Here is a 26,843-nt window from a genome sequence, read left to right as displayed (position 1 = left end):
ACTCAAATATCGCATCATAATTATAATTCACATGATATTTACGAATATATATATAATATACATATATATATATGATGTTAAATGTTTTGCTGGATGCAAAGCACAGGTGAAAATATAGAATAACCCTGTCTCACAAGTGAAATAAATTCTACATCAGACAACAAAATATTGAATTTCTTTCCTTCGGTTTTCCTTGAACTTCTTTTCATCTCATTCTATTTACTTGGGGAAATAGTTTTAAAAAATCACCTTCAGTAGTTAAAGTGGAAGTTGTTGAACGAGTTTGATCCTGCTGAGTAGTCGACAAACCATTTTCTGTTGTGGTCTCTTTTGTTGTTCCCTCTTGATCCGAAAAAATAGTAATTAAAATACAAACGAAACAACAAACAAAACCAAAACCCAAAAGAATGAAAAAGTGAATTTATATCCGCGCAATAAAATGCGAAATGGATACATTTATGTAAAAATCATTGCAATGTAGGAAACATTTTGAACTGGTGGCCATCGGTTTTGGACCTCCTATAACCCTACTAAACGGTCGTAACCGACTTGCGGCAGCCTGGAGAGGTTAAATAGGGAGTTCACTTAGCAACCGATAATCCCGGAGCCACGTCAAACCCTAAACGTTTAACATACATGTAAGCAGTAACCATGGCAAAGCGACCGCCGCGATGGTCTAGAGGTAGAGCGTTCGTCCCGCATGCGGAAGGTCGGGATTCTAAATCATTAAAACAAGTAGTGACAGTTCCATCGTCAAACGCTTGACATCAGATGTGAATGTCACAGGTCCTTGGAAATGACCTTAAAAACAGATATCCCGTGTCACAGGAGGTGTTGGCACACTAAAGAACCCTCACTGCTCAATGGCCGTAAGCACTGAGCATAAGCCTAAATTTGTAACCCTTTACTGGTATTGGTGACGTATCCATATGAGTGAAAAATTCTCGATAGGGACGTTAAACAAGATATAATCAATCACTGCCAAGCACCCAGCATTAGAGAATAAAACCACAGGTCTTTCGGATCTGAACTTAAAACAAAGGCCCTGTGCCACGGTAAGCCTTGGTAAGATAAAGATAGTCCTCGTCAATACAGCCCTGATCGCCATGTATAAGGCCAAAAAACCCACAAAAAAACCCACCAAAAAACAAGAGTTAGATTGCTACACGTAGCCAAGTCCCTCACCGCCGCAAAAAAAAAATATTGAAGCACAAAGGTTCCATAACTCCTGTACTAAAATTTGTCTAATCAAAATGACGGCGCAATATGATCAACTACACATGGTGACTAACAATCCTACAAAATTTGAATGAAATCCGGTGAGCGGTTTCGGAGGAGTTGCGTCCACAAAGTGTTCCTATAGTGTAGGATGTACAAATTCAACAAAGTCCCATAACTCCTGTAAAAATTGTCGAATCAAAATGGCGTCATAATATAATCAACTACACATGGTGACTAACAATCCTACATATTATGAACAAAATCCGTTGAGCGGTTTCTGAGGAGTTGCGTCCACAAAGTGTTTCTATAGTGTAGCACGTACAAATTCAACAAAGTCCCATAACTCCTGTAAAAATTGTCGAATCAAAATGGCGTCATAATATAATCAACTACACATGGTGACTAACAATCCTACAAATTATGAACAATATCCGTTGAGCGGTTTCTGAGGAGTTGCGTCCACAAAGTGTTTCTATAGTGTAGCACGTACAAATTCAACAAAGTCCCATAACTCCTGTAAAAATTGTCGAATCAAAATGGCGTCATAATATAATCAACTACACATGGTGACTAACAATCCTACAAATTATGAACAATATCCGTTGAGCGGTTTCTGGGGAGTTGCGTCCACAAAGTGTTTCTATAGTGTAGCACGTACAAATTCAACAAAGTCTCATAGTAACTCCTGTAAAAATTGTCGAATCAAAATGGCAGCGAAATATGATCAACTACACATGGTGACTACACATGGTGACTAGCAATCCTACAAAATAAGAACAAAATCCGTTGAGCGGTTTCTGAGGAGTTGCGTCCACAAAGTGAAGTGGGACGGACGGACGGACACACGGACGCCGGTATTTCTATGTCCCCTTCCGCGTTGCGGTGGGGGACCAAAAAAAAATTGTCACACTTCCACTGTAGCAGACGACGTTTATACATGAATGAACAATTCTTGAATGCGACGTGAAAAATCATACAAACTAAGGAGTCATCGTTTGTGAAAGGCTCCTCTTGTATACACTTTCATTGTTGAAGTTTAAATTCTATACGAGATCACTGCTTGCGGTTAAGAAAATTCTGATACCAGTGCCGTTTTTATAATCCCAGCACACCTCGTTTCTTGTATGTTTAAAAATAGTTTGATTTCATTTTGAACTTACAAATTCACTTTCACATACATCACGCTGGATTTTCGGATACCAAGAACTTGGTCGTACACCAAGAACGCGTGTTGTTAAAACGCAGAACGGAAAACGAGATGGAATGGAAAATATTGTGTTCTGATGAGGTCTGGATTTTGTAATATCCAAAGGTTTATTATGAACAAGGGAAGCAGATTTAACAGAGATATCGGGAAGTCACTTTCAGAATCCACCGTTTCATATACTTCATACTAATGCATAATATGTTTTAAAACCATTATACATATAACTTATGAAACATCTGTAGGTATTAACCATCCCCTTTTCCATGCTTTGATATTTTCTGACCCCCGCCACCCCCGATTGTGACAATATGTTGTATCACAGTAACAAAAATAGATATAAAAATCGCGAAAACGCATCAAAGATGCGTATGGCTGAGTTGCAGTTTGGAAAATAATGCACGCTTGCATTCACGAAGTAAAAACATGCACGTATTTAATATATGAAGCTTTGAATGGCCGCAATAGGTATTTAGTGTGGTAATGACCTTGACCTTTGGCTTTCAAAAGCAACATGAATCTTGAATGTCATCAGGATTTGACGTCTGATAAACATGAACCAGCAAATACATGTATAAAAGTTAGAGGCAAGCTCAAATCTACAGTATATAGTGAGAACGTGACCTTGACCTCAAAATAAATAGGAACCTTCCTCTTTTGGATGTGATCATGTTATGTAAGTTTCACAAAGATGCACCAAAAGTATGAAAGTTAGAGACCGGACAAGGTAATTGTGGACGCCGCCCACCCGCCCGACTGGACGCCCATCCTTCGCTAACCCCTTTCAAATTGTATTTTACTTTATTCTTGTAGCCACCTTAAGAAATATCTTGTGAGCCTATCCAATGAATAAGAGGTTTTCACCACTCACCCTTCCCCCAAAACAAACCCTTTGAAAAAATATTTTTCAACAATTTTCCCCAAACATAGCCTTTTTAAATCGAACTTATTTTTAATCGAACTAGACAAAATGAACTTGAATTTAATTTTAGTTCTACACCTAGAACATGTATAATATGCATTTATGTATCACATCAAAAATTAAAGCAAACACCTAGAACATGTATAATATGCATTTATGTATCACATCAAAAATTAAAGCGAACGAGTTCGGTATGGTTTATTGTATGTAAAGTGAGGTTCGTACGATCAATAAAATATCTTCATGGTCTTTGGTGATCGGGTCTTCCAACAGAATTCTACTTTCAATAGAATATCTAAGTATGAAGCAGAAGTGGACGACTCTGTGGTGTCCTTTATTTCGAGCTCACAAGGATATATCAAATCGACATAGTGAAATTTCTTATTGTTAATAGACAAAATGTTATCGATATATCTAAATGTCGAAATGAAGGCCACAGCAAGAAATTTTTTCTTCTCACGTGGAAGTTTTTGAATCAACTCTCTTTCATATGAATATAGAAACAGGTCAGCTAACAAAGGGGCATAATTCGTGCCCATGGGAATTCCAACAGAATTTTGGAAGATCTGATTCACCAAAGACCACGAAGATATTGTCAATGAGGAACTCTAGCATATTTTTCTTTTCAACTTCAGAGTACTTGTGCGTGGAATCAGAGTGGTGTTTAACAAAGTAAGAATGAGTGAACACTAGATGTGAATATTTCCGTTTTCCATTTTTGTTGACGAAGCAACTATGTATGATGTCAAAAAGTCTAGTCTTTAATTTATCGTGAGGAATGGTCGTATATAGTGTTGAAAAGTCATAGGTTTTAATGTTATTGATTTCGGAAAAGTTCTGCGATTCCAAGTTTACTAAGAGTTCTTTAGAAGTTTTTAGAATCCATATTTGATTAACACCATTTTTGACATATGTAGTCGCACAGTAAGTTTGAAGTTTCTTCTTCACAGCTGTTAATATTTTCGTGAGGAGCAAAGATAGGGGCTTGGTAGAGCACTTACTGGATCCAGCAATGTATCTTTGTTTGTAAGGGTTTTTATGTAGTTTAGGAATCCAGTATAGGTACGGTAACTCATATTCATTCCACCCATTGACTGAGATATTAAATGTGTTTAAAACTAAAGCATGGTTTTGAAAAATTTCATCTTTTGTAAGGGCAGTTGGAGTATAAGTACGATTACCAAAAGTGGAATTCCGAACTCATACCAAGTTCGTACCATAAGGCTTTTAAACATTCGTCAAATGTTCATGATAGGCGAAGATAACGAACAGTGGTCAATCTCATAACTCCTATAAGCAATACAAAACAAAGAGTTGGGCAAACACGGGCCCCTGGTTATACCAGAGGTGGGATCATGTGCCTATGAGGAGTAAGCATCCCCTGTCATGCATTTTCATACAAGTGCAGTTTTCATAGGATAGTTTTAGAATAATAACAAACATTACCTAGACTAGTGGTTGTAGAAGTTACCATTGAGCTTGCTTGAGTTGCCTGGATTGTCGATGGACTGTTTTCTGTGGTTTGCGTTGCTGTTACTGTTTATAAAAGAAAAATAACGAAAGCAATGCAAACAATACATTCCTTTGAAAATGTTCTTAAAGCATAAAATCCATCAAAATTCACTCAGTAAAACGCCCACCAACACTACATACTGGCACATTTCGCAAACAGGGGTCACCAGCTGTAAGTGAAGTATCACAGATTTAGACCTAAGTTTACCGCCTGCAGTCGTAGCAGTGAGGGTTCTTTAACGTGTCAACGCCTGCGCGACATGGGACCTTTGTTTTAAGGTAATATCCGAAGGATCCGTGATTTTCACCTAGTATTTCCGAGCGTTTTGCGAAGCAGCAATCAACTATATATATGGTCACGTCTTAGAATTAATGAGGTCTTGGGACGAGTAGGGATCGACCCAAGACCGCTAAGTTACGAAGCGAACGCTCTTCCACTGAGCTATAGCGACCGTTTTGTAAAGAGTGCACTATAATCTCTCAATATATTGTATGTAGTCTAACCTCTCATTGTAATGCTTGTAGTCTTACATCGCATTGTAATGGGTTTAGTCTAACCTCTTTGTAAAGAGTGCATTCTAATCGCTCAATATCTTGTGTGTTGTCTAACCTCGCATTGTAATTAGTACAGTCCAACCTCTCATTGTAATCAGTACAGTCTAACCTCTCATTGTAATCAGTACAGTCTAACCTCTCATTGTAAAGTGTACAGTCTAACCTCTCATTGTAATATGTACAGTCTAACCTCTCATTGTAATGAGTACAGTCTAACCTCTCATTGTACTCAGTACAGTCTAACCTCTCATTGTACTCAGTACAGTCTAACCTCGCATTGTAATGAGTATAGTCTAACCTCGCATTGTAATGAGTATAGTCTAACCTCGCATTGTAAAGTGTACAGTCTAACCTCTCATTGTAATGAGTACAGTCTAACCTCTCATTGTACTCAGTACAGTCTAACCTCTCATTGTACTCAGTACAGTCTAACCTCGCATTGTAATGAGTATAGTCTAACCTCGCATTGTAATGAGTTTAGTCTGATCTCTCATTGTAATGAGTATAGTCTAACCTCGCATTGTAATGAGTTTCGTCTGATCTCTCATTGTAATGAGTACAGTCTAACGTCTCATTGTAATGAGTACAGTTTAACGTCTCATTGTAATGACTATATTCTAACTCTGAGCTCTCATAATAATAAGTACAGTCTAACCTCTCAATGTAATGGGTGTAGTCCAACCTCTCGGTGTAATGAGTGTAAACTTTTCATTGTAATGAGTACAGTCTAACCTCTCATTGTAATGAGTATAATCTAATTTCTCATTGTAATGAGTATAATCTAACCTCTCATTGTAATGAGTGTAGTCTAATTTCTCATTTTAATGAGTATAGTCTAACATCGCATTGTAATGAGTATAGCCTAACCTCTCATTGTAAAGTGTACAGTCGGACCTCTCATTTTAATGAATAGTCTGACCTCTCATTGTAATGTGTATAGTCTAACCTCTAATTGAAATGAGTATAGTTTAACATCTCATTGTAATGAGCGTAGTCTACTCTCATTGTAACGATTTCATTACAATACGTACTGTCTGACCTCTCCGTGTTTGAGTTCTCAGTATAATGCGTACATTTGAGTTCTCATTGTAATAAGTACAGTCTGACCTCTCAGTGTGATGTGTGTAGGTTCAGTGCAGTGAGTGTAACATTACCTTGTGTACATGCCTGGATTTGCACAGAGGAGATTGTTGAGGGAGTTACAGTAGTCATTTTGAGAAGTATGATCAATATGGATTTCCCTTCAGTTTCATCAAAGTTCATCACCAACGTCCCAGGGTATGTGATAGACTGAATACAATACATAGAAGAAAACACTGTGACATGGCTTATGAAATGTTTTAACTTGCTCACAATATATCGTTTCAACAAGGTGAAACTTGATATAAGCACGCGATCAGTAATAAAATGTCAACATTTTGTCTCAATTCAAGCATTGATATTTCCAGCAAAATATATCTTTATTGCACCCTTTATGTATATCTAATTAATTACCGATACCTACTTATCATATCTTACTTTTCTATCTGCTCTCATGTTATCCTCTCTGAGAATATCCACGATGATTTGGTATGTGTTTGTGACAGTCACTTTCAATTCGCTGATTTTAGCGTTGTTGCTAAACGTCAAAGTAGCTCTAGTTTGGGACAGCTTTTCATCTTCGGTGGTTCCTGTTACAGTGAACATGTCCTTAGGGTTGGGATATTCACTACTAGTCACTGTTACCATACCAGAGTTGGCTTCATTTACCAAAATATCCTGGCAGCCTAAAAAAAAAACAATGTGACGTTTATATCAGCTATACAAAACTGAAGTAATATTTTAAATTCGGGCTCTTTCTAAGATTTATTAAGCTTGCGAAGTGCAACACCGAACACGTACTACCGAGATTGTTGGTAATCATCTCAAAGTGAATCTCAACCAATTTTAAATGAAATACTATAGATAACAAGAGGCCCATGGGTCACATTGCTAACCAGAGCCACCTTGGCCCTGTCATAGTTCCGCTATTGTGTTTTCTAAAATAATTTTTATCAATCTTCATTCCCATGAATAATTTTGACCCCATATTGTGGCTCCAACGGATCACAGGATAACTGAAAATGAATTCGTATAATATAGAGATACTACAACAGCGATATTACTAACAAGATCCAGCAGTTCTGGATAAGACAAAGGTCACAAATCATGGTATGATATGAAGCCGTTGCTTTAAGAAATCTACATACAAAATATGAATCATTCATCTTAAATAGTTCAGTGGATATTGAATAAGTAAGATTTTTATTAAAAATAGGTCAAACTTTAAGGTCAAAGGACTAAATACCAATGTATATCAAGATATTGACATTAAGAATATATCAACCAAATATAAAAGCTTTACCTTAAAATAGTTCAGGAGAAATTGATTAGGTCAGGGTTTTGAAAAAAGTAGGTCAAGGTCAAAATATCAAATACGATTGTATCACAAGGTCTTATCATAAACAATCTATATAGCAAATATGAAAGCCCTACCTAGAGTAGTTCTGAAGATATTCAACAAGTTACGTTTTCTTAAAATTGGGTCAAATCTCAAGGTCACTAAGTCATAGCATGAAATACAAGGTCTTGTCGTACGAAATCTATATGTATACTATAAAATATCTACCTTGAATAGCTCAAAGAAAATCAACAGACCATGCATTTAAAAAGAGGGTCCAACTCTAAGGTCAAACTTAAAAAAATAATAAGGATCTTGTATACAAATATGTAAATCCTACCTTAAATTCTTTAGGAGAATTGATTAATCATATATTGTTTAACATCCCTCTCGATAATATTTCACTGATATGGAGACGTCACCATTGCTGGTGAAAGGGTGCAAATTTAGGCCTATGATTGGCAATTACGGCAGGGAGGGATCTTTATCGTGCCAAATCTACTTCGACACGGGGTCTCGGTTTTTGTGGTCTCATCCGAATATCCTCTCCATTTAGTCGCCTCTTACGACAAGCAAAGGATACTGAGGATCTATTATAACCTGAATCCCCGCGGGACTGTACCCATTACAATGAGAAGTCAGACTATACTCATTACGATGAAAGGTTAGACTATACTCTTTACAATGAGAGATTAGACTATACTCATTACAATGAGAGGTCAGAGTGTAATCATTACAATGAGAGGTTAAACTATACTAATTACTCTGGACTACATACACTAATGACAATAAAAGATTAGACTTTACTCATGTGTCAGTTTTTAAAGAGTAGGTCAAACTCCAAGGTCAAAAAAATCAAACAACGTTGTGTACAAGGTCTTGCCATAAAGAATCTATAGACAAAATATGAAAGCCTCACCTAAAATAGTTTCGAATATATTTAATAGGTGGTTTTCTTAAAAGTAGGTCAAACTCCATGTTCAAGGTCAGAAGGTCAAAGATCATGATATGAAATGACTTGCCATAAGAAATATAATTATACAAGATATGAACGATATGCCTTAAGGTGGATAGATTCTCATATGACTTATCAATATTCAAGGCTGAAAGTGGAAACAGTGTATTAATATCAACTCAATAGTTAGATTTAATTAATAACCAAAGAAAATGTGCATGTTGCCAATTTTAAAAGATGTCAGACATACAAAAAGAGAAAAATATGTTAACATCAGAAAATCACACATTTTCGTTGTACAGAATGATTAAAATAGATAAAAAATTGTTGAATAGACAAATTTTAAATGTCAAGTTTTAAAAAACCCTGCTAATTCGTAAATATGTATAAATTAATTGTGAATATTGGGGGAATTACCCTTAATGAAAGGGGAAGCTAACGAACAGTGATCAAAATCATAACTCCTATAAGCAATACAAATAGATAGTTGGGCAAACACGGACCCCTGGACACACCAGAGATGGGATCAGGTGCCTAGGAGGAGTAAGCATCCCCTGTCGACCGGTCACACCCACCGTGAGCCCTATATCCTGATCAAGTAATCGGAGCTATCCGTAGTCAAAATCAGTGTGCCAAGAACGGCCTAACAATCGGTATGAAACATGTCGGAGAGTAGTTGACCCAATGATAGGTTGTATTGACGAACTAGATCGTTATAACGACCATAGAATTTGCGAAATGCTGACTTCAATCAAGACTGTTGAAACCCCTGTACCATCAACTTGTCTGTCAGTAGCTTGCCTCGAATTAAACACTAACTATACGCAGAACACACTCCTGCGTATCGAATAAGTTGAGAGATGCAGCTGATATGTAATAACATTTTAAAATTATAAATGACTAATTATCTATGGAAAATATTTCAGTATCATTAGTTTACTAAATTTTTAATTTTATTCAGTTGTATCATGAACAAAGTTTAATTTATTAAAGATTTTTGCAAAAACATATGACATCACATGAGTATCGATCACCCTCAAATAGTTCAGGACACATTGTATAGGTCAGATTTTTATCAAAGGTATGTCAAACTTCCAGGTCAAGGTCACATACCATTGCATATTAACATGAAATGTATTTCCGTAAAGATTGTACTACACAAAATATGCAAGCTCTAGCTTAAATAACTCAAGAGATATTTTAAAGGATTTTTCCTATAAATCAGCATATTCCTTATTGTGACCCCAACCTACTCCTGGGGACTTTGGATTGTACACACTTGGATCTACTTTTTGTCACGAAGCTTTCATGTAAATTTGAACTTTTCTGGCTCAATGGTTTTAAAAAAATATATTTTTAAAGATTTCCACGACAATATGTACATATTTATAACTTCTCATGTAAAATTTTGGTCCCCTGTTGTGGGCCTACCCTACTCCCGGGTGAATGGTTTGAACAAACTTGAATCTGTATTATGTCAGGAAGCCTTCAAGTTCCTTGGCCCATTGGTTCTTCAGAGAAAGGTTTTTAAATGACCCAACCCTATTTGTGGCATTTTCGTGATTATCCTCCCTAGGAGTAGGGTGTTATACTTCATTTGAGCAAACTTGGATCTCCTTGATCCTAGGATGCTTTTTGCTAAGTTTAGTTTAAATTGGCGCAGTGGTGCTGAAGAAGAAGTTGAAAATTGAGACGTCCGGACTGACGACGGGCAACAGGTGATCGGAAAAGCTCACTTCAGCTTAGGTGAGCTAAAAGACTTTACGTTTGTACTTAAATGAGATTGTAATTGGAGTAGTCACGAGGACATCGAAAGAGTTTAAGCTGTAAGATATACTAGTAGTTACATGTAAAACTTATACGATACCAATTTTGATGCACCAGATGCGCATTTCGACAAATAATGTCTCTTCAGTGATGCTCAACCGAAATGTTTGAAATCCGAAATACTATTATATGGAGAGCCAGGGCTGAACTTGGAAGCTTCTAGCAGTGCTTAACAAGCACTCCACATTGTTCAAACATACATGTATGTAGAGAAACTAGATTTTAGCATTATAACAAAGGTATCCCGCTTTGTGGTATCATTTGCCAAGTTCAAGGTTCAAAACTCTTTTTGAAATAGGTCACCTAATCTCAAACTTAATATGAAACCCATGATATAAGTTCATGTACAAATGTTCAAATCAATCCGGAAAACTGTCAAATTCCTGAAAGTTCAGCCTTTTAAAGATTGGGCAAATTCTTATGCATTTTCCAAAAGGCGCAATTTCATATGGTGCGTTAAGGTAAACAACAAAAATACCTGGACCAGCGGTTGTAGAAGTTACCGTTGAACTTGCTTGAGTTGCCTTGGTTGTCGATGGGCTGTTTTCTGTGGTTTGGGTTGTTGTTACTGTTTATAAAAGAAAACAAAATGGAGTAAAGCAATGCAAACCATACACTCCTTTAACAATGTTCTTAAAGCAATAACTTCGTCACAATTGTCTTTAAATGCAGCACCACACCCACTTACACTCAATATTGGCTCATTTCGTAAACAAGGGCTCTGTGTTCGATTCTCGATGTCGGCGACGTATAAAATCTTAGAATATTAAGAGAGGCCGTGACTGTATATGAAATCTACGTGTTTTTCCGAAATGACATTCAAATCGGAAGTCTTGTGTCACAATAGGTAAGAAGTGTCCGTCTGGTTCTCATGAAGGACAAATTTTATCGAAGTAAACTAATTAAATATTCATTGTACGCTTTTGAACCACCTAACTTAGAAAGAGATTTCATCGTTTACAAAAATCTTTAGCAGTCCTGAATAGAGCATAATAGGGAAAGCCTCATGAAGATACTTAAGAAATAAAGGAAAATACAGGAGGGTATGAACTTCGATGCTTCATGTGAGAATACTTCATGAAGTACGTTATTCCTTCACAAAACGTATGTAGGCGTGAAGTATCGCAGTTTATACCTTCATGTATTTTCAAAAAGTAAATTTATTTCTTTTATTACATGTAATTCTACTTTTCCTTTTTGTCAGAATTCCCAGCCGTTAAACTAGGCGTACTATATTTATCAATATTTAAACACGCATTGTTCACCACTGCGGCACATCCATGGGGCTATCATTACTATTACAATTTATAAAGATATCAAAGTCAAAACATTGCAAATATCTGAATTACACATATCGAATCAAGCAAGTAAATCAAATATCTGAATTACACATATCGAATCAAGCAAGTAAATCAAATCCCTTTCTTTCCCTTTTACACACACATACACAAGAGAGGGGTAAGCTATGAAAGGGCAGATTACTGTAATTATATTCCCACTGCAAGTCTGGTGTAATTATTATTCAAAGAATTACTGATGAACTAAAATCTGTCATGAGTACAACTTACTCTAGATCTTAAAAATTGAACACGGAAATTCTAAGGAAATGGCGCATTGGTACTTTACTTTTTCATTAAAGCGCTACGCACATTGATGAAGTTTCCCGTACAATTCATCTTTTGATACCTGTATCAAGAAAAGAATTTTAAGTTTCATTTTTTACTCCAGCGTTGAACTTGGAAGCTTCCAGAAGCGCTTAACAAGCTCACTACATTGTTTAAACACATCTACACAAACTAGATATCAGCATCACATCAAAAGTGCCCCGCTTTGTGGCATTATTTGCCAAGTTCAGGGTTCATAACTCTTTCTGAAATAGATCACCCATGTCAAACTTGATCTAAAACCTACGAGATAAGTTGATGTACACATTTTCAAATCAATCGGAAAAACTGTCGAATTTTTTTAATTTGCGAAGTTCAGGGTCCATGTAATATAATGCTTTTAAAAACTGGTCAAACGTTCATGCATTTTCATAAAAGTGCAGTTTTCATGGGACAGTTTTAGAAAAATAACAAACATTACCTAGACTAGTGGTTGTAGAAGTTACCGTTGAACTTGCTTCAGTTGCCTGGGTTGTCGATGGACTGTTTTCTGTGGTTTGTGTTGCTGTTACTGTTTATAAAACAAAAAGACCTAAAGCAATGCAAACAATACCTTCCTTTGACAATGTTAACAAAGCAATGACTGCGTCAGAAATTGTCTTTAAATCCATGAAAATTCATTCAGTAGAACGTCCATCTACACTAAATATTGGCACACTTTACAAACAGGGGTCACCCGTTGTAAATGAAGTACCACACATTTAAACCTAAGTTTCCCGCCTGCAGTCGTAGCAGTGAGGGTTCTTTAATGTGCCAAAGCCTGCCGCGACATGGGACCTTCGTTTTTAAGGTAATATCCGAAAGACCCATGGGTATCACCTCTAAATGCCGAGCGTTTGGCGAGGGAGCAATCACTGCGTATGTTAACTTCTTGGGTTTGAGTACGCGTGGAGTTCGAAATCAAGACCTCTTGGGTTATGAAGCGAACGCTCTTCCACTGAGCTATAGTGACCAAATTCTAAAGAGTGTACTCTAACCTCTCAATATAATGTGTGTAGTCTAGCCTCTCATTGTAATGAGTATAGTATAACCTCTCATTGTAATGAATATAATCGAACCTCTCATTGTAATGAGTAAAATAAATAACACCATATTTATATAGCACCCTTTTCATACACTATGTACGCTCAAAGGTGCTTTACAATGCATATACACCTTACAACAGAATGTTATACACATAATACATAGAAAATAAATAAAACATTAAAAGCTGTACCTATCCTCATTGTACATATAAAACATGAAAACACAAGATACCATAAATATGCTAGATAAGAATAAACATCAGTTTCAGGGCGTATTAAAATAATAATAATAATGAAATACACAAATGAGTATAGTCTAACCTCTCATTTTGATGAGTACAGTCTAACCCTTATTGTAATGAGCATAGTCTAATCTTGCATTGTAATGAGTATAGTCTAACCTCTCATTGCAATGAATGCAGTCTAAACTTTTATTGTAATGAATGCAGTCTAAACTTTTATTGTAATGAGTATAATCTAGACTCTCATTCTAATAAGAGTAGTCTAACCTCTCATTGTAATGAGTATAGTCTAAACTCTCATTGTAATGAATGTAGTCTAATCTCTCATTGTAATAAATGTAGTCTAACCTATCATTGTAATGAATATAGTCTAACCTCTCATTGCAATGAATGCAGTCTAAACTTTTATTGTAATGAGTATAATCTAGACTCTCATTCTAATAAGAATAGTCTAACCTCTAATTGTAATGAGTTTAGTCTAATCTCTCATTCTAATGAGTATTATCTAATCTCTCATTCTAATGAGTATTATCTAACCTCTCATTCTAATGAGTATTATCTAATCTCTCAATGTAATGAGTGTAGTCTAACCTCTGATTGTAATTAGTGTAGTCTAACCCTTATTGTAATGAGCATGGTCTAACCTCTCATTGTACTGAGTATAATCAAACCTCTCATTGTAATGACTAGTCTAACTGTATCGAGTATAGTCTAACCTCTCATTGTAATAAATATAATCTAACCTCTCATTGTAATGAGTATATTCTAACTTTTCATTGTAATGAGTATAGTCTAACTTTTCATTGTAATGATTGATTGTATGTTGCTTAACGTCTAGCTCGAGAATTTTTCACTCATATGGAGACGTCACCAAGACCGGTGAAGGGCTTCAATTTAGGCCTACGCTCGGCGCTTATGTCCATTGAGCAGTGAGGGTTCTTTAGCGTGCCACATCTACTTTGACACGGGTCATCCGTTTTTAAGGTCATCTCTGAGGACCCGTGAGATTCACACCTGATGACGAGCGTTTGGTGATGGAACTGTCCCTACCTGTTTTAACGACTTAGGTCTGTCGCGACCGAGATTCGAACCATCATTGTCAACACTCATTAAACCCACCAACACTTTCCAATATTTGGATTGCAGGAGTGCCCACAATCCTTCTGTTTTTAAGATTCAATAAAGGTGAAACCATTCGTGTTTAAGGAATACAAGTCACGCAGGGGCGTAACTTGCCTCTGATAACAAGTGAGGCACAACCATATATGCAAGGAGTCTGGGGTCCGCAATAGGCCCCCAGCGGGTCCAGGACGGCGCCATGATGGGTAGGGGATATTGAATCCGAAAATCATACTGTTTCTGCATACAATTTTGTCAATTCCACCGGTGTTATAAATACAGATTTCATTCCACCTGTTATGAAGCGCTAAAAGTATTAGAATTCTTAAAAATAAACAGACATTAAGCAAGTTGATTTAACTTCTGTTAAATTATGTTCTCTAAATTTTAACTGTCTAATGTTAGGCGATGCATGGAATCAGCAAATCTGTCGAGAATATTTATAATTGAAACTGTTTGATTCCTGTTAATAAACAGTAAAGCAAGACCGACCAGCCTAGCATCGTTCACAGTGAACCTGCTCTAATGCTTAAGACACCTCATTGTTGAAAACGATCTTCGCAAAGTAAAGAACCAACTGGCATAGTAATGTAGAACTAATTAATAAGAGCATACCTATTCTATCTTGTAATATAATTAAATCCTGTCAATATTTCAAGACTTCTTGTCTATTTTCCTTAACTTAAAAAATATGGCTATTTTGTTTATTTATTAGAGTTATCTAGAGCTTGGTCTCAGTTAGGCCTAATTTAATCCCGAACTTTATTGAAGCATTCATTGACTTAAATATTAACTGCTAAACATGTACTTCACTGATTGAATCCAATCTCTGTGCCGGTTGCTTCATTGTCGTGGAATTAATATATTGTTTGTTCAATGCCCGTTAATTTATAACAATAGCACCGAGTGTTGCGTTACATGCAGCATTGATGAAAGCCCCACCACCACCCTGTCGTTGCGAAAGATTTAGTGAGACAGTTGCCACATGTTCACAATGATAGTTAAACTATCTCCTTATCACACTTATAATGCTTTGTGCCAATAGTGAAACCACGGAATGACGTAGTATCCGAGTATGTATCGTTATTAGGTAGTGTCATGAAGAAAGCTGTGTCAAGCTTCTCTGCTTTTCTGAAGTTGGCATTTCTATCGTATGCCTCAAGTCTGTTGAAAAAAATACAATGCGTTTTTTTTAATTCCCGCAAGGATAATGCGTGAATGTAACATGCGGTTTTGGATGTCGAATTACCTGTCGACAATTTCTCTCCTCTGACCTGAGATTCTCGCATTTCTTCTTTTTCTTGAAATTCGTATTTAAATTGAACTAAACTCATTAAACCATATTTGTAGTTCTTCATTATAATTTCTTTTGCAAGTCCACTGCACCGGTTGAAAAGATAAGCGCAGAAAAATATTGTTAAATTTTACCCCATTATCTCTCGCATCTAATGTAAACAAGATGTTCTTGGACCGGGACAAGTATCGCCTCCTAGAGGAAAACGCAACCCCCTTCTATCTTCCATTTGTAAAGATGTCAAAGGGAAAACATTGGAAATGCAAATATCTGAATTACACATATAGAATTAAGCAAGGAAATTAAATATCTCTTTCTCCTTTACACACATACACAAGAGAGGGAGAAAGGATAAAAGGGTAGAATGTTATAATAATATTTCCACCGCAGGTCTGTTGTAATTATTATTCAAAGAATTACTGGTGAAATAAACTCTGTCATAAGCCTAAAATACTCTAGATCTTTAAAACTGAACACGCATATTTAAAGGAAATGGTACATTCATACTTTACCTTGCTGAACAATTGCTCTAAATCCAGTACTGGATTCTATGACGTCACTGATAAACTGTAAAAATAGTTGTCCCTGAACGATCTGGGTCTCGTTTGGAAATAGTGTTAAAGTTTTTCCATATTCACATATGGTAGATATTATATCTCCAGAACTATTATCTGAAAATATAAACAAGAGCGTCATCCAACAATACGCCCACTTGAACCTCCATGCACATTATCGGTCGCCAGGAGGCGGGCGATTCTTTATTAAGTGATTAACTTTGAGCTACCATTATCAATTAATGTAATTATATATATAACAAATTAAAAGCCATCATTGTTATTTGAATATTTATTGAATCTACTGTAGATACATAAATTTCATAACGATTCTGATAAATAGGATCATTTTTTTTTTCTTTTGCAAATTAATTTTTTTTTATGTTATTGTAATCGGGATCGGTATACGAAATCTGTTTGCACTGAAAAAGAGAATATGTCCTTTTTTTCTCTTTGCTGTGCACTATAATTTATCCATGTTTTCAATATTCATACATTAAGTTTTTCAACAACTGTCAGAAAGATATGATAATTATGATGTTGATCTAAATACATGAATGTGTGTGTCGTGCCCCCCCCCCCCCCCCCATTAATTGTATCTACATGACTGTATACACTTAAAAGTAATTTCTTCTGTTTCATAACCACAATTGTTATTTTATTGTAATTTGAAGATTTTTATAAGACAGGAACAAATGGGGGTCTTTTTTGTGTGCACTTCTTTACATTTTTCCTTTTGCTAATAATTTGTGTGATATTCCTTTTGTAATTACGCATAGCCCAAGCAACCACATTATTTTTGGAACAGCTAGAAGATTTTTTCCAATGTTAGAACATTACCAAATCTCAAAAATCTGATGAAAGAATCTCAAATAAAAAACAGCAGAAGACAGGCTCCTAATCTGAAGAGAATTCTATCGCGCGCCTGATTTACTACACAAAATTCCAAATCCGTGCAAAAATGTGGGGATTTACTTTGGGGTACATGTAATCATTTGGAGTAAGGCAAAGAAAACATCCTTAAATGGGGCAAAAATTTAACACCAAATTGTAACAAGACATGCAAATCTGAAAACGTAATGTATATTACATGACCTGCTCTGTAATGAAAACTATATCGGACAAACTAGCAAACCGGACGCCCATGTGCGTGTCCACAAGCAGCAAATTCGCGATCCAAGTATCAGAAATTGACTATGTTCCGAACATTTTGCCAATTGTGGTCATGAAAATTTCAACTTATTTCCATTTTATAAAATGTATAACGACTGCGAAATTTCCAGAGTTACAAACGAGGACTACTTTATAAAATTGTTTTATCCAAAACTTAATAGAAAATATCTGTTTAAAATTGAAACTACATTTTACCGAACCCTACATGTATAATTGATTTCCAAGTGTTGTCTAATATTGTTTATATTATATCACTACCAGTGTAATTCATTATGACGTCACAATGAAGAATTACTTGCGTCGTGATATGTTGACGTTACTTAGCTTTTCATTTTATAACTGTCTGAAGAGGCATTAAAGCCAAGAGTGCTAACATTGAAATGTTATTCGAGTTCTGTATTTCTTGACGTATCAAATACTGAATTCTGTTTACAAACTATATATATATATATATATATATATATATATATATATATATATACAAAGCACCAAAATGACCAACGACACGAACAACCAGATTGTCAAATTTTCGGGACGACCCGCCCCTTCTTCAGGACAAACGAAAAGAATTAAATAATGTGGCCAATATCAAAAGAGAATAATAACAAAAACTACATATAAATACATCTAGCACTACAACTACACTAATCTACAAACGTATTTACAAAACGGACTACATGTTTTTTGGTCTTTAGGCTTGCCAATCAATGTTAAAGTGGAGCGAATTAGGACATGCCTTATTCGTCCAAAGAGCTGATCCAAAATCTATAATATATATATATATATATATATATATATATATATATATATATATTAAAAGAAATAGAATAAACAGTAAAAACTATTTTAAAATATAACGCCTGAGGATTATAAAATAAAAGCGCTTGTGTTAAAATTTTAACTTTGTGTACTGTTTATTCTATTTCTTTTAATATTTTATACCGGACACTGTGATGTTTTAAAAACACAATTTGGATATATATATATATATATATATATAGAGAGAGAGAGAGAGAGAGAGAGAGAGAGAGAGAGAGAGAGAGAGAGAGTACTCATATCTTCCGATATTTAGCTTTTGGAACCTTATAGGGTCTATGCAATCCAATCCAATTTTTTGGTAGAATAAACATCTATTCAAATCAAAACTTTATTGAAAATTTGAATTGAAATGACGGTTCAAATCAAAACTTTATTGCAAATTTGAATTGAGCGAAAATCTCCAAATCACACCTGAACGTATTTTTGAAATGGTCGGGTTCAAGCGCCAAATCGCTGTGATCTTACAACGGGTACAGCGCCATTTTATATATAAAAAAAATGTAGATCAGCTGTTGAATTTCGCCTTATTCATATTATTTATTTGTAGTTTTAGTGTATTCATATGTTATAGTTATTTGGATTTAGTCACCGTAAACAGTTTTAAATGGCAGTATTTGTGATCAGCATGGTAAATACCGCGATACTGAATCTTTCGAACATGGCCGAAGAGTCGTGACAGATATTGTCCTGGTATTCAGTCAAAGACTTCCTTTTGGAGGAATACAAGTGCAGTTAGCATTTCAGTTGGATTGGTGCACTGTGACCTACTTTGGGATAGAAGTGGGTTAAATAGTTTTCCAGATTTTTTTCCAGTATGGTCACAGGTATTGCTCTGAAATCTTGTCACAACTCCCCCTCAGAGAAATACATGATCAGTTCACATTTCAATATAATTGGTGTACCTTGACCTACTTTAATTCTAAAATCAAGTCGAAGAGTTTCCTGAGTATTTTCTCATCATAGATAAAATATTGCACTGAGAATTTGTCATAACTTCCCTCTCGAAGAAATACACAATCAGTTCACATGTCAGATGGATTGGAGCACCATAACCTACATTACGGTTTTTCTATTCAGAATGTGTGATATCAATTCAGAGTGCATAATATGCTTATATGTTGAATTTCACTGTATGTCGGGCGTATATTGCAACGTTGTTATGTATAGAATATCACACTCTAATGTTGATCTTAGCTGCAATAATGTAGCCCTATCCATTTTTTTTATTCTGACGTTTTCGGGATAAGGCTACAATTCCATAGGATCTCCGTAATGGTGCAAAATAATTTTATGAATAACCGATAATAAACTCTGTGTATTAGTCCCAAATGTTGTTTACACCAAAAGGAGTACCAACTTTGTGCTCGGGCATGTCTAATAAAGGTGTTTTTCATTAAATATAATGTACAGCATGCAAAATTCTTCGTCTGCTCCGCCATGCTTGTTATCGCGAGATCTCGTAGGTGGATCTAATGAAAAACCTAAACATTGACAATCAGCGCGAAAATGTAGTTACTCGAGACACTTCGACAAAGAAAGGAAAATCATATTGTTGCAGAAAGAATTTACACTCTGCTGTTCGGTTTTTAACTTGATATTAAATTCAAACCTTTTCAATACCGACGAAATAGCTTTCGCCTCCATACTTGTCCATTGATGTAAATACTACCTTATCTGGCATATGCAAATGACTTGGCAATCGGAAGTTGAAACTTCAGTACATCAAACATGGCGCACAAATATGAATCGAGAAATTGGAATTTATCGGAATTGTTGAAAACGGTAGAATAGAGCCTCACAAATCGAAAGTTGCAGGTTGTAAATTTATATACATTGTATTGACTAAGAAACATAGAATATCATTTTATTTACGTAAAGAAAGTCAGGAAATGTTTAGAATGAGCGCAAATGTTGCGGGAGTGAATCACTCCCGCATTTGCACCATTACGGAGATCCTAAGGAGTTGTAGCCCTCTCCCTAAAAAAAAATTCAGAGAGGGCTTCATTATTGCAGCTAATGTTGATCTCAGACCTGGGATTGGCCCCTAGAGTTGATCTCATACTCTTAAAGCACAATAAGTTGATAAACATTTTTTTAAAAATTGGTGGAGGGGTATTGACCCAAACATGAATACATGGTATACTGTACTTGTAAATGGCAACGATATTTGACTATTTCATTCCTTCAGTGAATTTACTTTAATGGTTATGTTTGGAATACTGTTGGCATTGTGGAACATGCTAAAGTCTGGGTTTTGTACTTTTATTCCATTGCTGGTCACGATAATTGGATGATTAATTATGGAGATCCCCTCCTGTGGTCTAGAATCTGGACGTTTCAATTAACTGAACTGCTTGGCTGAGAAACTCGTCACATCTATCGCTGTGTTGTTCATGTACATATATATACTATTAAGCAGCTCCTAGGGGTTTGCTAATTAATACTAAAATTGGAAATAAGTGAATTATTCTTATTTATTTTTTCGGATTTACCAAACTCGCCCGTTTTCATTATTTCATATAATTTGTAAAAGTTGTGGAACTTTGTTTACGTGGCGTCATCGTATGAACTGGAATGTTTACAAATCTGATGCTGCTATTTCTTTGCTTAGGGAATGTTACCTTATACTGAAGTAAGTTTTTTTTTTACCGTTTCCTATCTGTTTAGCATCTATAAGTCGTTGAAATACGTCGGAAGATATTGGCTCTGCTTTTCTCGTTTAATTGCCAAATCGATTTCAGAAATTGCTTTAAAGCGGTTTTCTACATCAAAATTGCCGTAAATTAACATTTTGATATCCATTAGGACCGGGAATTTCTGAAAATGCTTCAGTATCACCCTCCATAGTTTTCCTGCTGTTTTCTATCGCCAAGAACGTTGATTATTTTTTTTTAAATGTGAAGTTAAAACGTGTTATTGTTCTAAATAAACAATTGTTACTTGGGTTACCCCCTTTGCTTAGATACTCGCTACAATTTAGCGGTTTTCGAAAACGTTTTTATTTAATTTTTCTGCTTAAATTAAGTTTTATCGTGGAAGAAAGTATTATATTTGAAAACAAAAATGTGTGTAACATCATTTTTTCATGTAGTTTTGTTACATTTCAAAAGATTAAAGAAGAAATAGCCATTTGAAATTTGAGGGCGAGACAGCCCCTTGACAACGGGCCGAGACAGAGATATTTTCCCCCTTAGGCGAGACGGCCTTACCTCCTAGCAGCTGTCTCACCCTAGCCAAGATAGATGTATCAGGGCTGATACACTACTAGGTATATGATATAGATGTATCAGGGCTGATACACTACTAGGTATATGTTATAATGGGTGACGTGTCAGCCAGTATTGTATTGTCATTATTTTTATTCATGAGATGATTATATGCATAATCGAATTTCGAAGGATAAATCCAAACCAGTGTAAAAATCAAATATCGTGTGCGTTTCAACAATGCGATGAAAACCCTGTAATATATGTCTATATAGTATGCATTGTATACAGGCATTTAGTTATCTCGCAATAGAAGGAATTTCAACAGACTTTCAGAGATGTTTAAACAGAAAATCCAAAATATCCGAGTCCTGTGATACAAGGGAACACGCAACGCATTGATAATAGATTGTGTAGTTGTCTGTTGCTGTCACTAGTCTACACTAACGTTACCTTTGCGTAATGTGATGTTGTCAAAACATCGATTTTCGAAATCAAGGCTGATGATGTCGAAAGATATTTTCATTTCTAGGCTTGCATCGGCTGGTATAAAAGTGTACGAGCAGGTACGGTGACTACAAAATGATGACAAATTATTAATAACAGTTTAGATAGTTACATGTACCTGCAAATTATAAAATTATTCTCAAACTCTAACACTACAACGTTACATTGTCACCACACATATTGGATATGTCAGATTCCTCACATAACACAAGTACTTCATTCGACTGAATTGCCATTCAGTTTCAATATTCGCCACAACGTATGATCAATGATTAAATCAATACATGTTTGTTTTTAAAGTAGAATCAATTAGTAATTGATTATTAACTTTAATACCAAAGTTCATCAATTAATTGTTCTTCATTTCAACTCCTTTTGATTAGGGGGTACAAAAATATGTTCCTTAAAACCGGGCTGTAAAACGTCAAATATTTGAAAATCCTTAATTGATATCACTATATAATTTTTACTTAATTTGTCAAATTACGTTATATTATTGAGTAATAAATGGTTAATCCTCATTTCTAACACGTTAACCTCATTTGCAATTAATCATATTAGAGGGAACATTTTCGCTGTGATTTGGTCTGTAAACATATGTCTTCCCTTGGGAAACAACAAAAATTTTGGTAAGAATTTGCTAAATGACAAATTATAATACCTGCAAAAAGGAATTTGTGTTTCACGCGGGGATAACTTTATGGAAATTCATATAAATATCTATATTGACATAAAAGATCATTTAAAGATGATAACTTTAAAAAATTGACCAGAAGGGAGGCAGCGAAACAATACGATCGTCGTAGCAAAAAAGTTCTATAACGTGTCATCTTTGCCGGTGAAGGACTGAAAAATTGGACCTATGCTTGGCGCTTACGGCCTTTGAGCAGGGGGTCTTTATCGTGTGATACCTGCTGTGACACGGTGCCCACTGATTCTCATTCTAAATGCTGAGTACTGACTAAAACCTGGTCTCGGTCCCGTGACTAAAACCCAGTCTTCGAACCCGGTCTTCAGTCCCGGATTTTTTTATTCGATAAAAACAGAATATTTTAGCCCCCATTTCTCGTTAATTTAGATGACATCTCATGCCTGTATTCTGATAGTTGATTGGTCATATTATTGTCCTCTCTCGTAAAATAGGATGTGAAAACTCCGGGACCGGTGGGACCGAGAAATAAAAATAATGCTAATTTTTCTTAATTAGCCGCTTTAATATACTTTTTCATTAAAAATGATAAGGGTGTGATATTCCATAACATTCTTTTGTATGCACATGTATGTTTCTGATTTATTGTATGTTTGTGTTTTATTCCAATTTTCCTTTTTATGTCAAAATCTAACTCAACTATGTGATTTTTTTCTCCCAAATGAACGCGTTACATTACATTTTCATAAAAAGATAAGGATGTAGATATGTACTTATCCTGGTGTATTTGTTTGTAATTTACTGTTGCATATAGTTTTTACAAAATTAATTCATTTTTTTTCCATTCAGGTCAAACACCTGACCACACGATTGATAAAATTTTCAAATTCAATGTTCAATGTTGGTGTATTCCGAACCCGGTTTCAGTACATGTGTATACGGCTGACTGTTTCTCTCTCTCTCTCTCTCTCTCTCATTTGCGAGTGTATCGTGTGAATTGCAGTATCTTGCTAAATTATGACGTTATATTAGTTGTTTTTATCAGGATAGAAAAGCCTCTATGTAAATATTAGAATAATACAAAGTAGCGTGCACGTGCACGTGCAAAATATGAGAGTCCAGAATGTACGATGTATGAAGTACTTTAAACAAGAGGTCCATGGGCCTAGACTCGCTCTTCTGATACATTGTAGAACAGGCAAAAATTCTCACTAACCAAGATTCATCAATGAACAAAGTTTGATGATGTTAAGTCAAATAGTACCTGAAAATTTAAATGTAACTGTCCAAAAGTAGGTCACGGTAACCTACTTTGGTCGACACACTGAAGACTCAAGATGCATCCACTGACAAGTCAAATAGTATTCAAATATAGCCATCAAATTCCAAAAGAAGGCCACAGTTACCTACTTTTTGACACCCCAAAGACTCAAGATGCATCAACTGACAAAGTTTGATAATTGAAGTCAAATAGTATCTGAAATATTCAGATATAAACGTCAAATTCCAAAAGTGGGTCACAGTGACCTACTTTTTGGTCGACACACTCTGAAGACTCAAGATGCATCAACTGACAAAGTTTGATGATTGTAAGTCAAATAGTATCTGAAATATTCAAATATAGCTGTCAAAAACCAAAAATAAGTCACGGTGACCTACTTTTTAGTCAACACACTCTGAAGACTCAACATGCATCAACTGACAAAGTTTGATAATTGTAAGTCAAATAGTATCTGAAATATGAAAATATAGCTGTCAAATTCCAAAAGTAGGTCACGGTGACCTACTTTTTGGTCAACAAACTATGAAGACTCAAGATACATCAACTGACAAAGTTTGATGATCCTAGCTTTCATAGTGTCCAAAATATGCATCTAAAATTGAAAATGTGAAATCTGAATGTCTGCAAAATTAAAAAAAGTAGGTCACTGTGACCTACTTTATATATATATATATTATATATATATATATATATGTTTCGAGGCCTCTAGACACATCAACTTACAAGGTTTGATGATTCTAAACCTCTCGGTATCTGAAATAACCTAAAATGTATTCATAAATGATTAGCCATAAAATTCAGAAAGTAGGTCATGGTGACATACTTTTCACATGACGCACTTTAAGGTCCTATGCTTCATCAACTGACAACGTTTGATGATCATAGGCTCAAAAGTGTCCAAGATATGCATCAAAATCCATTTAATAATAATTACCTGCGAAATTAAAAAAGTAGGTCACCATGACCTACTTTTGAGACAACATGATATTAGGTCCTAAGATGCATCAACTGACAAATTTTTATGATCCTAGTTCTTATACTAAGCAAAATACCAAAGTTTTAACAAAACAAAATTTAAGGTCAACTTTGAAGTGACCTTGAGACCACACCCTTTGCCCCAGGATAATGCCTTGAACAATTTGTTACCTACAACCTATCCTCATCCTTATGCATAAGTTTGGTGATAATTTGCCAAGTGGTTCTTGAGAAGAAGATTTTTTAGCAACCACTACTTTTGTTTGCATTTTCCTAATTATCTCCCCTTATTAAAGGGTAACAACCCTAGTTTTAGTACAAATGAAAGCCCTTTGGTCAAGGATACCCTGTGACAAATTTGACAAAAATTGGCCAAGGAGTTCTTGAGATATAGCCCTTTTTCCAAAAAGTTTACGCACACCGCACGACAGACATATGGCCATATGATTAGCTCTTTTGAGCCTTCGGCTCAGAAGAGCTAAAAATGATGTTCATTAGTGAAATGAAAATAAACAAACAAACAAATATTGTACTTAAATTTTACTATGATTATTGAAATATGAATAATTATTGTTGATAGCGAAACAAAATTAATGTGCACTCTCTTCAGTACGTCCCCCCCCCCCCCCCCCTCCCCTTCCAGATAGATTCTGAATATCAATACAAGAATAATGCTTTTGAAAAGAAAATGTTGAATTTCATTTTTATGCCCCCGTAATCGGATATCTATGTATAGTTTTTGGTCCATCCGTCAGCAAAAACTTGATCCTTCGCCATAACTTTTTTACGAAAGAAGAAAGTAATATCATCAATCAACTATCAGAATACAGGCATGAGATGTCATACCTAAGTTAACGAAAAATGGGACTCCAATATTCTGATGTATTATGTTTTTATTGAATAAAAAAATCTGGGACCGGGACCGAAGACCGGGTTTTAGTCACAGGACCGAGACCGGGTTTTAGTCAGTACCTAAATGCTGATCGTTTTGCAATCTCTACCCAGAGTTGTCGTTCCTTGCTCTCACTTCCACCTCTGTTAACGTCTCAAAAATAAGCAATGTTATTCCACATGTAAATCCACTTTTTTTTTTTTTACGGCTAATAAAACTACACCGGTAATGGTGAAGTCTTCGTATGAGTGAACAATTCTCGCGCGAGACGTTAAACAATGCACACTACCCCTGGGGTCGTATCAGTGAGAGTTAATTATCATGCCACACTTGCCGTCACAGGGCACCTCTGATATTAAGATCTCAACCAAAGATCTACGACTCTCAGTAAATTAGATATGCCGATTTGATTGAATATTGTTTAACGTCCCTGTCGAGAATATTTCACTCATATGGAGACGTAGATATGCCGAAAACAGTTGTATTTGTAAAATTTAAACATGGAAATCTACGAGTCATATATCATTTAAAACACTGTCATTCAAATGTCTTTTCTGTCAGGTAATAAAAAAAACTTAGGTAGGCTAAATACATATTTTTTGAGGTCATAGCATGCCCAATATTTTGGGCACGTCAAATGAAGTACTGTAGGATTTTGATGTGTTTACGTGCGGTTTTCTATTACTTGTTCAAACAACATTGAAAGTTTGAAAGTCGGTCAATAAAACGATGCATTTTTTTTTTTTTTTTTTTTTTTTTAGAGATTTCAATTTTTGTTTAATGTTTTTCCACTGATTTTTCAAGTACAGATTTGAGAATGCAATGGA

General features: G+C 35.4%; 1 protein-coding gene across 4 annotated transcripts in view; it reads right to left on the bottom strand.

Annotated features, from left to right (window-relative positions):
• Positions 1-26,843, bottom strand: part of LOC125682221 (mucin-22-like) — a 62,583-nt gene that overhangs the window by 10,950 nt on the left and 24,790 nt on the right. For 3 of the 4 annotated variants that reach the window (XM_056153772.1, XM_048922680.2, XM_048922683.2), the window contains exons 7-14: positions 22,165-22,286; positions 16,472-16,630; positions 12,701-12,790; positions 11,094-11,183; positions 6,933-7,180; positions 6,569-6,704; positions 4,794-4,883; positions 250-342 (exon numbers count right to left, since the gene is read on the bottom strand). In XM_056153772.1, the coding sequence (XP_056009747.1) occupies positions 250-342; positions 4,794-4,883; positions 6,569-6,704; positions 6,933-7,180; positions 11,094-11,183; positions 12,701-12,790; positions 16,472-16,630; positions 22,165-22,286 (1,028 nt within the window). The remainder of the gene's footprint in view (positions 1-249; positions 343-4,793; positions 4,884-6,568; positions 6,705-6,932; positions 7,181-11,093; positions 11,184-12,700; positions 12,791-16,471; positions 16,631-22,164; positions 22,287-26,843) is intronic. The other variant, XM_048922681.2, reaches the window with a different exon arrangement.

The sequence above is a fragment of the Ostrea edulis genome, chromosome 2 (genome assembly GCF_947568905.1).
Source record: "Ostrea edulis chromosome 2, xbOstEdul1.1, whole genome shotgun sequence".
NCBI lineage: Eukaryota > Metazoa > Mollusca > Bivalvia > Ostreida > Ostreidae > Ostrea > Ostrea edulis.
This window is presented reverse-complemented; position numbering and strand designations above follow the sequence as displayed.